Raw genomic sequence first — 18600 nt, 5'->3', positions numbered from 1 at the left:
TCCGAAGCCCTTGCCGTTCGAGACCCTGCTCGGGGGATCGGCAATTAGGTTTTTGGGGAGCGTCTTCGCGACTGCCCAACGTCTGTCGTTGTCTTCATCGCTGGTTCCTGGCGTCTTCATCTCGATCGGATGACAAGAGAAGTTGGACAAGGATCAGGATCCTCGGAGCGCATGGGAGGGTATGATCAATTCAGTTCGTTACTGTTTTATATTCTGCATATTTTATATGTCGTATGTACCTCTGTTCTATCATATTATGATATGTTGTATCTGTCTGTCTTAATTTTACAGTCATCCTGTTTATATTGTTATCTGTTTATTTCCAGTTATTCTGCAATAATCCATGAACCATGCTTATATACTTATTTTATTTATATGATTTACATGCTTCATATGCTTTGTGTTCTCATGATCCATATTGTTATGGATATTTTTTAGATCACGATTTTTATGGTTAATTATTTATTATATGTCATCATCATAATGTTAATTTATGAAATTAAAATAATACGGAAAATGCCTATAATTCTAACACTTGCTGGTACGGTGCAGTTTTTTTATATATATTGCGTGAGTTTCGAATCCTGCATCTATCTGGCGGTACCTACCTATCCATCCATATAATGCTTGACATGAGTAAGATTTAATTTATGATAGGGTGGAATGATTTTTTTGGAGAAAATGTTGTTATTAACGCTAGATTCAGAGAATAGTGGGCGGAAAAGCTGATGAAATTTGATCCTAAGTGTTCTATGACCCTGTTTGTTTCCCTCCTAGATTATATAAGTTAATTATGGTGAAAACGTAGAAAGGTAAAATATCACTTTGTGATCATAAATAAGCTAAAATAAATTACCTAATGCTAATTTATTTCAGCTTATTTGTGTTACCAAATTAATATTTTACCCTCTATCCTTCTACCATAATTCAACTTATATAATATAAAAGGGAAATAAATACATCATATATTGTATCAAGGTGAATGAGAATACTCGAATAATATCTATCCATAGCAGGGCCTTGGTCAGGGGACCCATTGTCTCTGAATCTTTTTCATTCCCAGCTGCGGTCTTGAGATTCTAGAGGTCCGGAACAAATTTTAAAACAATGGTTATTCTAATTATTTTTAAATTTAAATGTACCAATATAAATACACAAGATCCATCTAACACATATAACTTGTTTACATACAATTGAGCTGTGAGCACGTTGTGATCGGCTGGCCACCAACTCTTCAACACTTCACTGTTGAGCTATTGTGTCGTATAATGATAGTCTGACCACTGAATGTATACCAAGTATCGAGGTCCTATAAACTTAGGGGCCTAGGTCGATCGCCCCTCTAGCACTCTGTCCCACCGTAGGGTCGGCCCTGTTCATACAATTTAAGGGTATTAAAGTGTGCCGGAAAGCTCCAAGAATTAATCATCTATTTTTTTAATGGATGACTCACTAATATTGATGAGAGTTTCTAGGAGAACATACAAGAGCTGAGAAGGGTAGACAAGGCACTAATATTGTCTTCAATAGATCATCTTATATTTACTTCACTATTTTTAGTCAAACACTATGGTGTTTAATGTACACCGGATATGACATGATAGACAGGACACTCAGGAGCATGTCAAACATATACTTTTGCTCTATAGTGTATCAGATATGTCTGGTGTAACACTAGACACCACACTATACAAACTACTAAGAGAGCATGTGAATTTGACTTTTCAGCTCTGCACTCATCAAGCGTGTCTATGGTGCGCCAGGTAAATGTACTGAACATCTGACACAAACAACTAGTTTATAGCCATTAGAGATATAGTCGTTCGAAGACACCTGACGTGTCCAATGCATAGTCACAAGAAATAGGTACAATGGTAGCGACCCTCGACCCAGAAACGTCGACCTCGACTCAGATGTGCAGGGTCATTTTTGTTTCCACCATGTTAAAGTATCTCATAGGCAGCGTACCACGTTCCTCGACCCGGGAACTTGTGACTATGGTACAATGTAGGAATCGGAGTTGCACCAGACATGTTCGATGCCCCAATTTTTGTGAGAGGTAATGGTTATATTCCTTGTTGGGGCTATAAATAGGCCCCTTGGCTAGTATCTCTCAACTTCATACACTTGCGAAGACCTATTGTGGCTAGAGAAACACACGTCACTCACTTGCAACTTGTATTTCGTTATTTGGGTGAGATTGGAGCACTCCTAGTGCGCATTGCATTGAGTTCTTGTATCTTGTGGCACTAATTGAGAGAATTGGGCTAATTATACTCCTATTAGCCCTAGTGATTGTTATCACCTACATGGCTACATAACCCAAATTTTGTTGGATCATTGAGCTACTGTTGGGGATTGTCGTCGGTTCCGATCATCATTGTAAGAGGCCCTATGCTTATTCTCCATGGGAGTTTAACAAAGAGCAACTATATTAGAATCAAGGTTTGTTGGAGTGCTTCTCTAGAGTGGTGTTTATGACATGTGATGTCAATTAGCGCATGAATCATCTAGGTTGCTGACAAGCAACTGAACCTCAATAATATATCTTGTGTCACTTCTTGCTCCATGTGGTTTGCATTTCAGACTATCCTTGTAATTATACTTAATTGTTATCTAATTTTAATTTATCTAGCTTTGTGTAGTTTATAATTAAGTTTTAACTCTTGCTAAGTGAGTAGCATGACTAGTTCTTTATAATTATTTTACAACTTACTAGTTTGGTTAGGAGATAGTTTAAAGTAAATTAGGACTAGAACAAGTAAATGCTTCCGCACATTGTCTCTAGTCAATATTGTAAGTTCGCATATTCAAACATTGGCTCTAGTTAAGTTTTGTACAATATTTTGTATAGGCTATTCACCCCTCTAGCCATCTAGATTATATCACTTTGCCCCAAGTGTTATAGGCTGGACAAAGACTTCGGACACCATTTCTTCGAATACAAAAGAGTAAAGAGATGCCAGAGATTCTTGAATTTTGAAGAGAATTATAAAGTCATAACATCTTGCCAATCTGGTAAGGACATGGTATAATAGATTTGGTCATTCCCACTATCAACCCAACTACATATCATCTTTCTTTTATGGAGATGGTGATTGACAACAAATAAGGTGAATGGCGGTGAAAGAAGAACCACAACTAGGTGTGTTCTTTAGGGACATACTCTGTCACAGAGTTTAATAAAAAGAAGAAGGCAAATACTTCCAAACAACACTGTGAGGAAGACATATGGAACCCCCATAAAATATAAACTCAATTTTGAGTGTGCTTTTAAATGTGCTTTGAGCAGGTGAATGGGTTTTTGTGGTGAGGGACAATAATTATCAGTTAATGGTGTAACAACCTTACAAGAGTGGCTAGTCCACCTCAAGCTAAAGCGATGCTCGTGTTGTACAACAAGGTGGCTGATATAGGGACACAAGTACACTACACACTAGCATATCTACCATATTCAACCAAGAAAATAGATGAGTAGAGAATCATGGATTATTCCCACTAGATTCACATCATAGAAAAGAAGAGCATGATAATATAGTGAAAGTAGTCGTACATTCTCGTGTACCTGCACTAACAACACATTCACTTGTGCTCCTAATGTTCGTTGTCAATCAATAGTAGCAGTGTCTTCATGTTATCCACATATATGGGATAAAACATCATGACACTAGTGTGCTAGCAATGAGCGTGCGACGAGAGAAAGAACGACGGTGACTTAGGCGTTTGTAACCCTAGGGAGAGGCAGCGGCGGCTAAGACGTGTCTCTCTCTTCTAGCATGTTAGTCCTTCACTAATCCTTTCGTATAGTCAATGAGCTTTTAATATAAAGTTCTAATAATATTTCACAAATTATGATTGTCTATTTGACGTATAACCAATGACTTATTAACTTATAATACATGGATACATACTACATGGAACGAGTGTATCTTTGGTTCACCATATCCGGTGGTTTACATGGAGATAGGCCCCATATCTCCGGTGGTTTAGGCCATCTCCAACGGGTCCTGTATATTATCACCTATCTTATCTCCTATTTCAAAATCCACTCTACAAACTGTAAAACCCCATCCAATCCCTGGACCGACGGTACTTACTCCTGGCAGCTCTCTAGGATCATATATTGTCTCCACAGACCAACACGGTTCTTTTGTGCACACTTTGTCCTCACTCATGCGCACCCGAGAAAACTTCCCGGTCGGTCACCCATCCCAAATCGCTCCAAGCCAAGCACGCTTAACTTTGAGGTTCTTTCAAGATAGGCTTCCGAAAAAGAAGATGCACCTTGTTGGTATGGATACTCTATTAATTATATTAAGCCTTGGGCCAGGACATCCCATCCCAGGGGTCAGGATATCACAATCCACCCCCCTTAGAAGATCGACGTCCTCGTCGGTCAACCCCAATCCAGGAACCTCCCCTCTTAGCCATGTCTGTATGTCTAGTGCCGTCATATGCCATGCCATGTGACCACTCCGGGCCCACATGCGCCATGCGCCATATACCCGAACCCCCTAGCCCACACACGCCCGTAAAACCGCGAGGGTCGGCTCTGATACCACTTGTAACACCCCGTCCAATCCCTGGACCGGCGGTACTTACTCCTGGCAGCTCTCTAGGATCATATATTGTCTCCACAAAACAACACGGGTCTTTTGTGCACATTTTGTCCTCACTCATGCGCACCCAAGAAAACTTCCCGGTCGGTCACCCATCCTAAATTGCTCTAAGCCAAGCACGCTGTCGGCGTTTCGAGACCGGGGGGTCCCTGAGCCGACGAGTGAGTGTGCCGCGTGCCCCAGCCCAGATGGGTCGAGCGCGTGGGCGAGCGCGAAGGGGGGAGAGCGAGGTGGCCGGAGACGGGCGTGAGAGAGGTGGAAATCCCGCGGCCTTCGTGTTCGCCCCGCGCCCAGGTCGGATGCGCTTGCAGTAGGGGGTTACAAGCGTCCACGCGGGTGAGGGAAGCGAGCGGCCCCAAGAGAGCGCCTGTCCCGTCCTCGTCCCCGCGCGGCCAACCTTCTCTAAGAAGGCCCTGGTCCTTCCTTTTATAGGCGTAAGGAGAGGATCCAGGTGTACAATGGGGGTGTAGCAGAGTGCTACGTGTCTAGCGGAGGGAGAGCTAGCGCCCTAAGTACATGCCAATGTGGCAGCCGGAGAGATCTTGGCACCCTGCTGGCGTGATGTCGTGGCTGTCGGAGGAGCAACGGAGCCTGGCGGAGAGACAGCTGTCGGAGCGGTTGAGTCCTTGCTGACGTCCCCCTGCTTTCGTAAGGGAGCTGAGAGCCGCCGTCGTCACAGGGCACGCGGGGCGCCATCATTGCCTATCTGGCGGAGCTAGCCAGATGGGACACCGGTCTTGTTCTCTACGGCCCGAGTCGGCTTGGGGTAGGGTGATGATGGCGCTCCCTGCTGACGTGGCGGGCCCGCGCCCGAGGCCGGGCGACGTGGGGGCTCCTCCGAAGCTGGGGTCGAGTCTGTCTTCCGTAGCCGAGGCCGAGCCCGAGCCCCTGGGTCGGGCGAGGCGGAGATCGTTCGGCAGAGGCCAGGGCGGAGTCCGAGCCCTGGGGTCGGGCGGAGCGGAGTTCGCCGTCTTCCGGGGCTTAGCCCGAGTCCGAGCCCTGGGTTGGGCGGAGCGGAGTTCGCCGTCTTCCGGGTCTTAGCCCGAGTCCAAGCCCTGGGTTGGGCGGAGCGGAGTTCGCCGTCTTCCGGGTCTTAGCCCGAGTCCGAGCCCTGGGTCGGGCGGTGCGGAGTTCGCCGTCTTCCGGGGCTTAGCCCGAGTCCGAGCCCTGGGTCGGGCGGAGCGGAGTTCGCCGTCTTCCGGGTCTTAGCCCGAGTCCGAGCCCTGGGTCGGGCGGTGCGGAGTTCGCCGTCTTCCGGGTCTTAGCCCGAGTCCGAGCCCTGGGTCGGGCGGAACGGAGCTTCCTATGGCGCCTTTGGCAGGGCCTGACTGCCTGTCAGACTCACTCTGTCGAGTGGCACTGCAGTCGGAGTGGCGCAGGCGGCGCTGTCCTTCTGTCAGACCAATCAGTGGAGCAGCGAAGTGACGGCGGTCACCTTGGCTCTGCCGGGGGGCGCGCGTCAGGATAAAGGTGTCAGGCCACCTTTGCGTTAAATGCTCCTGCGACTCGGTCAGTCGGTGCGGCGATTTAGTCAGGGTTGCTTCTTAGCGAAGGCAAGGCCTCGGGCGAGCCGGAGATGTGTCCGCCGTAAAGAGGGGGGCCTCGGGCGAGACGGAAATCCCTCGGGGTCGGCTGCCCTTGTCCGAGGCTAGGCTCGGGCGAGGCGTGATCGAGTCACTCATATGGACTGATCCCTGACTTAATCGCACCCATCAGGCCTTTGCAGCTTTATGCTGATGGGGGTTACCAGCTGAGAATTAAGCGTCTTGAGGGTACCCCTAATTATGGTCCCCGACACACGCTTAACTTTGAGGTTCTTTCGAGATAGGCTTCCGAAAAAGAAGATGCACCTTGTTGGTATGGATACTCTATTAATTCTATTAAGCCTTGGGCCAGGACATCCCATCCTAGGGGTCAGGATACCACACAAACATTGTCAAATAATTACATCTATAGTTTCACGTCCTCTATTTTACATGATCTATTGAAGAAACCTTACATGGAGCTAGTATGCGATAGAAACAAGCATTCAAAAAAATGCGGCGTGTTGGGCCGATCCGCATCCACCTAGCTGGAGGAGTCACGCGCGTGTCGGCGGGAACATGGATGAGATGAGATGAATGATGGCAGACAACAGCAGTCGCAAATGTGCGGATTGGCTTGTGCCTATGCAGCACAAGGATCGCATGAAGATACAGACATAGGCAGGAGTTGTCGTGGGATAGGGATCGCCGAATGCATGAAATAGTGAGAATGGGTTGGTTAGGAACTCCGGTTTCTATAATACAGCTGGTAGGTACCTCCGTACCTGAGCTTGAACCAGTGGGGGTCGGTGCCAAGCAGAAGAGAATTCGGCAACTAGACACTTGCGTGGCATGGGACATGGACGAACACGGGATATTTTTACACTAGCATATATCTCGTGCTAACACTATAATCCTGAGGAGAAGAAGAAAGGGGTCGACAGCGGCGGCGACACGAGGGGAGGGACTGACGGCGGCGACACGAGGGGAGTGAGGGGAGGGGGCGACTTGGACGCGAGGGGGGGACAAGGGATGATCCAAATAATATTGTTCACTAGATTGAGTGAGTAAGGAAGGTGGAGTTATTCAACGATCTGAACCATTAGTTTTGAAGGTGTGTTAAATATATGTGTAATTTATTTGATGGATTTAGTGGAGGTTATGAGTTGGAGGTGATTTGTTAGGTTTCGTAAAATTTAAACTGGTGCATTATACAGTGATAATAGGTTGCAAGTAGCCGAACAAGCCCGCAAGCTAGAAGGAACATGTGAAGGCTGGACCGAAAATTGGGATGGCAATCGGACGGGTAGTAGACGGATATATAGTTCACGAATCCATACCCACGAAACAAAACTCAACCTATACCCGTACCCATAAACATTCGTGGGTATGGATCTGTATCCATACCCATACCCGTCGGGTATCCGTTATCCGGTGGATACCCGTTACCCGCCCGCCCACTAGAATTTTTTCATTCAACACTAAACAACAATTTTATCATATTTCAAAATAATTATCATTCTAGCAACATCAAATGATAATTTCAGCACCAAACAACATGTCATGGATAAAAATTAAAAAATAAGAATTAATGATAAAATATTAAATCTGGATGACCCACATGTTAGATATCCATTAAGTAACGGGTACCCGCGAAAAAATTATCCGCGGATACCTTATTATATCCATAACCGTATCCGCGGATAACAAGTTCCACTGTACCCATATTCAATAGATAATTATCTGCTGTTATTTACCTATACATGTACCTATTGCCATCCCTGATGAGAAACAAGCAAACCACGCTATGGTTTTCTTTGATCACCTGCTTTAAATTTTCGATTCACTACTCAACTGTTTAGAGCACAGCCATGCTTTGACCTTTTTATCTTTTCTGTGGGTGTGGTACTTTGTTGTTCTTTTTGCGGCCTATCTGTTGCTTTTCCTCTTCGTCTCCCCGTCAGTTTCCAAGTCAAACACTTTTGTCCAGCCTGCCTAATCATTAATTAGTGACTCGGTTTTGCCGGTTGCTTTCCCGGATCCATATGCCTCGCTCGGCCGTTTTGTAGTCCTGCTCCAAATCTAGAGAACTAATGATTAGTTAGCTAATAAGTTGTTGGTTGATTTTAGCTCTAGATCTAACGATTAGTTCTGTTAGCTGATTTTAGCTGAGTTGAAGCACCTAATAACTAATGACTGTTTGAGGGATATAACTAACAATTCAACGGATCCGTTCTAAACCTCTTAGCTAAATTTAGCCACTATCTGCCTATCTATTAGTTTTAGAGGTTCAAAAGAGAGTCTTATTCTCCTGTGTCCTGCTTCTGTTTTCCGTGATCCTTAAACTCTTTTGTTTCGGCAGGTGCGAAGCTACTTAGTAGCTGGTGGGTGCACATGCACCCCCAAAGTTCAAAATTCAGTTATAGCAATTAAATTTTTGCCATATAAACACCACTCATATATTATATCTATGCATCCATAAGAGAGGTCCCTTTATATTTGCTCTAGCTTCGTCACTGTGTTTCGGTGTTACATAAACATCCCTACAAGCACTGTCATGTAAAAATCGAGAGACTAATACTAGTAAAACATAGGTATAGCAGGCAAGCTGAAAGGCAGATTGGCACTTAGAATCTGTCGTGGCTTGGCACCGTCGCTTTCTACGGAAGCGATGGATGCGTGAGCAGCAGGCCGGCAAGGGGTGAAGAAGCAGAGGCGCCGTGGCCCGTGGCCAGTGATGCTCTCGCTTTCGCCTTTCCGCCACCTCACTCTCCCCAGCATGTTGTTTCCACGTGAACTTTCAGATAACAAGCACAGATCTTTTTCTGCTCAGACAAATCCTACTTCAGACTGGCTTTGTTCTGCCGGAATTACAATGGATGAAAAACCACAGCCACTGGCTAATTAGGACCTGGGAGTATACTGCAAGATTGATGAGTGGCTTATGCGATCGGAGACGAACAAGACGTGGATGTCGAGACACAAGAAACCATCGTCCCAGCTGGGACGGACAGCACGCAGTGCATTCTTCCGGGCGAGACGAGGTACTACTACTGCTAAACAAGTGGCCGTGGAACGGCACGCATAATTTGTCTTCTCGTCTCTTCGACCTTTGTCTGTAGCTAGCCAAATCAACAGCGCCGAATCACAGATATAATATCCATTTCAAATCCTTCTCTCTAGTGTGAATCCCAAATTTATAAAAAAACTAGTCGGTTGCCCGTGCGTTGCGACGGCTTACAACAATACCCGCATATACTATCTATCAAAAAAAATTCAAGATTTTTTATTGATGGTCTCCGCTCTTTATATAATATATTTTTTATTTGGCTAACTGATGTTATTATTTACTCCATGCAAATATGTCTTGTAACAACACGGCCAATGATGTTCATGTTGTCTTTTTTCGAGGTCCCAAAGGGAGTCCTAGAAAAAATAGACTACTTTAGATCACGATTCTTCTGGCAAGGTAGTGATTACAAAAAGAAATATAGACTTGCTAAATGGGAAATTCTTTGCCAGCCAAAAGAAGTAGGGGGTTTGGGTATTCAGAATATAGACGTCCAGAACAAGTGTCTGCTAAGTAAATGGTTGTTTAAATTGTTGAATGAGGATGGTTTGTGGCAAACTTTGCTTAGAAAAAAATATCTGAGTAGATACACGCTCACAAAAGTAACCTCAAAACCAGGTGACTCCCATTTTTGGGCAGGTTTGATGAAAGTGAAAGACACCTTCCTAAATTTAGGTTCTTTTATCTTGAAAAACGGGACTCAGATTAGGTTTTGGGAGGACCGCTGGTTGGGGTTGCAACCTTTAATGACCCAATATCCATCGTTGTATAATATAGCGCGCAAAAAGAGTGCTACTGTAGCGTCGGTTTTCGAAACGGTTCCGCTTAATGTTTCTTTTCAAAGAGCATTGGTGGGTGAAAACCTGAGGTTATGGCATCTGTTGGTTCTCAGAGTAGCTCAGGTTGAGCTATGTGGGGAAAATGATATGTTCAAATGGGATTTATCTGTGACGGGTCTTTTCTCGGTCAGGTCAATGTATAGAGCACTCCTTAACAATAATCATGTGACTTATAATAAGACTCTTTGGTCTTTGAAGGTACCTTTGAAGATAAAAATTTTTATGTGGTATTTAATTAGAGGGGTGGTTTTAACAAAAGATAATCTTCTGCGGCGTAATTGGCATGGTGATAGAAAGTGTGCCTTTTGTCACTCGGATGAATCGATTCAACACTTGTTTTTTGCTTGTCACTATGCTCAGTTCATATGGAGGTTAGTTTTTTGGAGTTTGGGTTTCAATCAACCGAGATCAGTTAGACACGCTTTTGGGAATTGGCTTTTTGGGATGCCTTCGAAAACTAAACATTTGATTATTTCAGGTGTTGCTGCTATATGCTGGGCTATCTGGATAAGTAGGAATGATTTAGTTTTTGACAAAAAACCCATGTTAACATACTTGCAGGTACTCTTTAGGGCGACGCATTGGTTTAGGACGTGGGCTGTTCTTCATAAACAAGAAGAGGGTATCCAAATAAAGGAAGCTTGTCGACGGTTAGAGTGCACGGCTCTACAGATTTTTGCTCAGCATGGATGGAGGTTTACAAATCGAATTACTTCGTAGTTTTGTCTATGGATTGTGTGTCTTTTTCTGGTTATCAAACCATGGTCTTCTATGGTGTGTTTCGGGGGGTCTGTCCCTCCATATGTGGCTAGTCGTGTGACTACTTCATGTAAAAACTTTTGGTGTATTGGCTAATCCTCCAAAAGAGGAGAAGCTGGACAAGTATCCATTATCTAAAAAAAACAACACGGCCAATGAAATGAGCGATTAGAAGAGAGTTCACAGCGATTGACTGAATGAACAGATATTAGAAAATGACATAATTCCATCATACATAGACCAAATAAGAGAAAGTTTGTGAAATCAAGTTTCTAAAATAAGTCACATGAAGTCAAACTTATAAAAAAGATATATCAAAATATGGAGTGATTGCTAAAGTCAGGCATCAATAAAAACTGGATTTGCTCCATATAAATTATGTTACTTCGTAGCAATTACTAACGTTTAAAACCAACAAATGACCTTTCATTTTGCTGTTAGTGTGACAAATCATTGCTACTCCATCCAATTCAGCAACCTCAAACACCATATAGTCCATTGCGCCAATGTGGTATCAGAAATGACCTAATGCTTGCAAGAGCCAAGGACGTCGTGCCGTGTTTGGGCTGTAGCCTCGACCCATAGTGCTGGCCCGGCCCGACACGATTATTTTTTTATTTTACAAAAAAACGTATATACCTATATATAATTTATATTCAATATTAAAAATATCTTAGCGTGATGTACTACTGGTTAGACAGTTTCACCCCGTGTCTCCCGCCCTTCTTCCATCAGGGCATGGTTCGAACCCCACCTCTAGCACCGTTTTTTAACATTTTACGCTGATTTAATTAAATGGATCGACGGCCTAACAGGCTGGCCCGACACAGTTAGCAGGCCGGCATGACGTGTCTGTGCCATAGTTGTGGCCCGCGTGCATCTAGCCCGTGTCGGTCGTCGTTTGGCATCTATAGACGTGCATCAGATTCATTTGAAATAGCTGTGAGGGGTTATTTGTAAAAAAATGACGCATGATGACCGTTGAAACTGGTGCTTTAAGTATAGTATAGAAAACTCCTTTTCTTCTATCTCACCAATGTTAAATGTTTGTAAGTTATGCCCTAGCAGGCATGGTCCTGAGCCCATGCAACAGAGGTGACGGCCGGGAGCCCATAGGTAATAGGGGTCAAATATTTAGTATCTATATTATAATATAATACACTAGTTTACACTTTATAAAACTCATCCAACCAAATAATTCACACACCCATAATCTTTACTAAATCCACCAAACAAATTGCACTCATATTTAACACAACATCAAAATCAACGGTTCAGATCATTGAATAACATTATCTGTCTTGCTCACTCAAATCTAATGACAATATTATTTGGATTATCCTTCAGCCCTCCCCTCCTCATGTCCACACCGCCGTCAACCCCTCCTTTCGCGCCACCACCGTCGTCGTTCACCCACGCTTCCCCTTCTTAGGAACGTAGCGTTAGCACAGGATATATACTAGTAGTAAAATAGTATAGGTAGCTAACAAGCTGGTAGGGCTGGGCACACGGACGCCCGACGCACACGAACCACACGACACATGTTGCCCACTGCCCAATCATCACGCTCACATCGTCGCGCGTCTGTGCGACCATACGCTCCACGCGATCGTCGTTCGCCATCTCGCCAATCCAGCCCTCCAAGATTCCAGGGCGCTGGACGCCACTGTTCCAGCCTCCAGGCACGCACGGTCGAGCAATCAGGTTTCATGTTATTCTGTGTCCGTCGTTCTTATTTCTCAACTTGTGAAGTGCTAATCTGCACCGATGTATATTATCTATCGTCTTAGATATTTTAAAAATCAATTTCAATGTACATCATCATTTACATACGAAGTACTAATATGCTCCGCTGCATATCATAGAATTTTTGATACAATCTAGAGGACCTACCATAATCAATTCGCCTGGGGTCCTCAAAATCATAGGACCGGGGCTGTGCCCTAGAAGCAAGCCACCAGATCATCGGGTGGGATGGGGGCTTATAAATTATAAGGCTATCTTCAATAGCTTACTTATCTCTATCTATCATTTTAAACTCTACTATATAAACAGTGCAGTATACAGTTGAAAACGATGTTTTATATAACCATATACACGATCTGCCGACTATAACCTATTACAAAAAAGTTTCTGAATACTCTATTGCTTGTCTCTGATAAGGCAATAAAAAATTAGCTTTTTTCAGTAGTTAATTCTGACAGAAACTTGAGCATTCCCCTTCTGCGTTATTTGGAGGAAAGACAAAACAAATGCTTGGATAGATAGAGTGATAGACACATGAGATAGAAACAAAAAGTGGAGAGGCCAGTAGTATAGCAAATACTGGTAGCAATGGCAATGCCAGCGGGTAGCACCCGTCCAGCACCTGCAAATTGTTTATGGGGGGCTGCACCTGGGTGGCCACATGGGTCCACACTTCATGTGAATGCCACGCTCCTCCCTCATCCACCTGCCTCCTCATCTGTCATCTCGTCTGGGCCCACCCCTCAACCTCAAGCCCCAGAGCCTGGCGGCTGGCCCCAAGCCCCCAACCCTCTGCGGCACCGCCACCATGGTCCATGCACGGTGCTCCATCGCTAGGTCAGACCACGATATTTTTCCGTGTGTACGTGACGTGTTTCAGGCTCTCATCAGGGCATTTTTCTAGAAGCTTTTGTGAAGTAGAGTAATCTATTCTCGACAAATTGTAGAGTGGATCGACGATGGCTGAGAGTCTGAGAGAGAGATGGCTTGGAGTGGAGGTCACGGAAGGAAGGAAAGGTAAGACGAATGGCTCGGAATCTACGACCGCAAGGAATAGTCCGTGATAGATAGGCTAGCTAGGAGTGCATGCAGATGGTCCTCAAGACCTCAAGGCGCGCCCACCAAACTTGACACTGCTCTGCTAGCCAGTATGTCTTCTGTACGTGTCTAAACTTTGTAAAACTCACCTAACAAATTATACATAAAACTAATACATCATTAAAATCAACGGTTCAGATCGCTAAATAACCTCATATTCCTTACTTAAATCTAACCGTCAATATTATTTAGATTATCCCTCTCCCTCCCTGTCGGCCCCTCCCCTATCCTCCTCCCTCGACCACAACGTCCACTCTCCCTCACTTGTGCCGCCGTCACCATCGACTCCTTCCGTCCCTTTCCCGCGATATACGACTGCATCTCCCGCACGAGGTTGGCCTTGGGCGAGTCGTGAGTGCTTCTATCGCCCAAAGCTAGCTTTGGACAAGTCGTGACTGCTTCCCCGCCCAGAGCTAGCTTCGGGCAAGGCAAAACAGTGTGGCCCGTCCGAGGTTGGCCTCGGGTGAGAGGGAACAACGTCTCCCGCCCAAGTTTGGCCTCGGGCGAGATGGAACAACGTCGCTCGTCTGTGGTTGGGCTCGTGCGAGACGGAACAGCGTCGCCTGTCCGAGGTTGGCCTCGGGTGAGACAGAACTGCCTCTCCCATCCGAGGTTGGCCTCGGTGAGACGGAACAACGTTTCCGTGCTCCTATGGACCTCGAGATATCTATCTTCCACACTAGGGGCTTAGAAATCTAAGGGTACATAGGCGGCCTCAAATAGATGAAAGGACACTAAGTCTGAAAGCGTCCTAAAGTCTAGAGCTAGCGTTCTAGGGCTTTGGAGGCACTAGTTCTTTTTTGTCCTTACGGACGGTGATGGTTGTGACAACTTCATTCTGACGGGGACCTAAGGTCAAGTCGCTCGACATGTGATTCTCTATCTTAACCAGAGACAAGGTAGGTTCCTAAGGCATGGAGCCTTGGGGGCATGGCTCCAGCAATTAATAATCATGATTCCAACAAATTCTGTTGAGATTTTTAAAAAGCCGTATTGCCACTGTATGAGGGTATGGTCATTTCTGAATGTTGACAATGTAAATTAAAGGGTTTTACATCAATATTATTATAAAATAAAGAGAAAGGAAGGGAGAGCATTAATATAAGCAATTTGGAATATTTATGAATCCTAAATTTATCTGGGCTGCTATATGTCTTCTAAGATTCTCGCTACATGCCAGAACAGGGTCGATGGACTATTTATTTCTAGAAAAAGAAACATCTGAACGAGTTTAAACAATTTTTTGTTGTTGCTGCTCTATTATTCTCTACCCCGGGTTCTTCTCTATATCTGGACTACATCAGGACGATAACAGATTTTGGTAGACAAGTACACTCAGTGTTGACTGGTCTGTTGGTGATAGATCTACCTGTATATAAGTACAATGCGTATTATTTCAACTTGGTTGATCGTAGCATTGGCGCCCAGCTGTGGGACCAATTATTCTTCCATTGAACAGTTCTAAAATCTACGGGAAGTCTACAGATGAGGAGGTTTGAACCACGACTTCTTTCTTGTATTTAGTTCACATATATATACATGCGAACTCGATCATATCCAACGAACAGCCTTGATTCAGAAACGACTAGAGGCCGTTCGGTTGTATAGGAATAAACCCGGATTCGTTTTAGTTTATTAAAATCTATATAAATTAGAGAAGTAATCCGGCTAGAAATTAATCCGGGGCTCCAATCCCTAAAAACCGAACATGACCTAAGGAAATGTGTAAACATAAATAAAAGTGTCATCGTCTAGGCTACAATTCAACGGCAAGAAGCAACAGCTAGGGATGTTCCTATGCAGGGAAGCCTCCGGTGTTTTGGACTATTCTCCCAGGTTGATCGTGTCTCCACTCCACACATCTGTCACTTGCACTGGATAGTTACCAACGCAAGTTGTTTTCTAGTAGTTTCAAATTCCACGCCATTCCCATCAACAAGGAATTTTCATTGTGATGCTATACACATATACCCCGCTCCTGTCTCTATAGCATCTACAAGCTTCGAGAGAGATGTCTATACCAATCCAGGAAACAACCACTAACAATATCATACACTCTCTATGTTCTAAAAAAATATAAGTCATTTCAAGAATTTTGGAGAGTCAAAGTTTTTAAAGTTTAATCAAAAGTATAGCGTGAATCATAAAGTTTTATGACACAGAATAGATATAGTATGAAAATATATTTAATAGAGAATCTAATGATATATATTTGATATCGTAAATGTTATTACTTCATTGTATAAATTTGGTCAAATTTGAAAAAAAAATGATTCTCTAAGAATTTTAGAATGACTTGTATTTTAGGACGTAACATATAGGAGTACAACTCATCATCAGCACCACACAGGAGACACGACCCGTCTAAAACACACAAAGCCCTGGACGTCTTCGCGCGCAAAAGGCCAAAGGTAGAAAGGGATCCAAATGTGACATGGGATTATGGGAAGCCAGCACCTGTGGGCCGCCAGCTAGCCTCGTTCGCATCATCACCGACAACAAGAACAAGAAAAATCTTTTTTTTTCTTTTATTTGCTTTCCATATGGGCTTATCTTAGGTAGATCGTGGCTCATGTCCCGTGAGACTGAGAGATTGGGAGTTGACTAGCCAACGCCAAGTCAAGTCACCCGTGGCCACAGGAGTGAGGTGATGACGTTTCGCGGTTTCGTCGTACTGGTACGGTCGCAAGTATAGTAGGAGTAGTATAGTGGTTTGGTTGGTTTGTAGTACTTGTTCTTGCATTCAACGCGTCAACATCTCCAGGCACCGGAAATGTCACAAGAAAACCAGCCCAAAACACGGCCGCGAAGGCGCAAACCATTTGCCCGCGCAGACATGGCATAGCGGTATGGCTACGCGCTACGGCACGGCAGTCGGCAGTACACAGAGAACTACGCCGCGCTGTCTCCAGTCTCCAGTGAGTTTCCCAGTCCCACTCCCACCCACCCACCCACCGAGGCTATCTATATATCTCCCTCCCCTCCACCTATCCTACAACATCTCCCGCAACGCAAGCGCAACAGAAGCATACTACGCCGCTACGCGCTGGGCGGTGCCGCACAGCTATAGATAGCTAGCAGTGTTGCATAGAAATGGACAGCGCCAGCAGCCTCGTGGACGACACCAGCGGCAGCGGCGGCGGCGCGTGCACGGACAAGCTAAGGGCTTTGGCCGCCGCCGCCGCCTCCGCCTCGGGGCCACCGCCGGAGCGCATGGGCAGCGGAGCCAGCGCGGTCGTGGACGCGGCCGAGCCGGGCGCCGAGGCGGACTCCGGCTCCGCCCCGGCCTCCGTCGCCGCCGTCGCGGCGGGCGTGGGCGGGAAGCTGCCGTCGTCCAGGTACAAGGGCGTGGTGCCGCAGCCCAACGGGCGGTGGGGCGCGCAGATCTACGAGCGCCACCTGCGCGTGTGGCTCGGCACCTTCGCGGGCGAGGCCGACGCGGCGCGCGCCTACGACGTCGCGGCGCAGCGGTTCCGCGGCCGCGACGCGGCCACCAACTTCCGCCCGCTCGCGGACGCCGGCCCGGACGCCGCCGCCGAGCTCCGGTTCCTGGCGTCGCGCTCCAAGGCCGAGGTCGTCGACATGCTGCGCAAGCACACGTACTTCGACGAGCTCGCGCAGAACAAGCGCGCCTTCGCGGCGGCCGCCGCCGCCGCCTCGTCGGCGGCGGCCACCACCTCGACGTCGCTGGGCAACGACAACCGTTCCTCCTCCCCCGCGTGCGCGCGGGAGCACCTCTTCGACAAGGCGGTCACCCCCAGCGACGTGGGCAAGCTGAACCGGCTGGTGATCCCGAAGCAGCACGCCGAGAGGCACTTCCCGCTGCATCTCGCGGCCGCCGCCGGCGGCGGCGAGAGCACGGGCGTGCTCCTCAACCTGGAGGACGCCGCGGGGAAAGTGTGGCGGTTCCGGTACTCGTACTGGAACAGCAGCCAGAGCTACGTGCTCACCAAGGGCTGGAGCCGCTTCGTCAAGGAGAAGGGCCTCCAGGCCGGCGACGTCGTCGGCTTCTACCGCTCCGCGGCCGGCGCCGACAGCAAGCTCTTCATCGACTGCAAGCTGCGACCCAACAGCGTGGACACCGCGTCGACGACGAGCCCCGTGGGGTCATCGCCTCCGCCGGCGCCGGTGGCGAAGGCCGTGCGTCTCTTCGGCGTCGATCTGCTGACGGCGCCGGCGGACGCCATGGCCCGGTGCAAGAGAGCCAGGGACTTGGCCTCGCCCCCGCAGGCGGCGATCAAGAAGCAGCTCGTGGAGCTGGCACTAGCTAGTGTAGATCAATGCTACGGAGCGGGTCGATCTTTCTCTTAGTTAGCTAAGCTAGTCGGTTTTTATTTTATTTTATTTTATTTTGCTCGATCGCTCACTGAAATGGTAGCATCAGGGCTGAGCTAAATTTTTAGTCCCTCCTCGGAATCTCATGTAGTTGGTTCGTCATCCTCTGGCTTTGCTCCGATGTAAATCTTCTCATCAACTGTATACTACCAATGGAAACAAAAAGCAGCCATGGAAGGCTGCACGATGATTAACTGATACCATGGTTAACCGTGCAATTGCCCGTGCATCCGATCCAGAGATATTACTACATTTCGGATTTCCAGGGATTTCCAATTTAGAGCATGTTCGATTAGGGAGTCTGAAAAGATTAAATTTTCTCTTATAAAAGTTTGAATAGAAGAAGATTAAATCCTCCTCAGACCATCTCAAACCGATCAGACCATCTCAAACGGAACAAACGGGGAACAAACGTGGCACCCGTACTTACTCCATCTCGTACAGGAACGAGAGGTGTTTGACTTCTGACTAAAAATTAGTCAGTAAAATATTTAAATATCAATTATGGATATTAAATATAAGATGCTTAATAAATACTTGTAGTATGAATTATGTTTAATATCAATTGGCATTTAAAGTTTAGATGAGTGGAACCAAATACGAAGATATGA

General features: G+C 46.2%; 1 protein-coding gene across 2 annotated transcripts; it reads left to right on the top strand.

The window, feature by feature from the left end:
* Positions 1–16616: 16616 nt before the first annotated feature.
* Positions 16617–18189, top strand: LOC103626167 (AP2/ERF and B3 domain-containing protein Os01g0693400). 2 transcript variants are annotated; one of them, XM_020542548.3, is made up of 2 exons: positions 16640–17290; positions 17318–18189. In XM_020542548.3, exons 1-2 carry the CDS (start codon positions 16748–16750, stop codon positions 17963–17965), a joined length of 1191 nt encoding a protein of 396 aa, XP_020398137.1. In that variant the 5' UTR covers positions 16640–16747; the 3' UTR covers positions 17966–18189. The 2 variants fall into 2 exon arrangements, with proteins under 2 accessions (XP_020398136.1, XP_020398137.1); XM_020542547.3 differs by having other exon boundaries at positions 16617–18189.
* The last annotated feature ends 411 nt before the right edge of the window (positions 18190–18600 follow it).

This window comes from Zea mays, chromosome 8 (assembly GCF_902167145.1).
Source record: "Zea mays cultivar B73 chromosome 8, Zm-B73-REFERENCE-NAM-5.0, whole genome shotgun sequence".
NCBI lineage: Eukaryota > Viridiplantae > Streptophyta > Magnoliopsida > Poales > Poaceae > Zea > Zea mays.
Note: the sequence above shows the minus strand (reverse complement) of the source record. Positions and strands in the feature narration are given on the sequence as shown.

Coding starts and splice junctions, on each gene's coding strand:
- LOC103626167 (XM_020542547.3), top strand. CDS start 16,748: ATGGACAGCGCCAGCAGCCTCGTGGACGACACCAGCGGCAGCGGCGGC.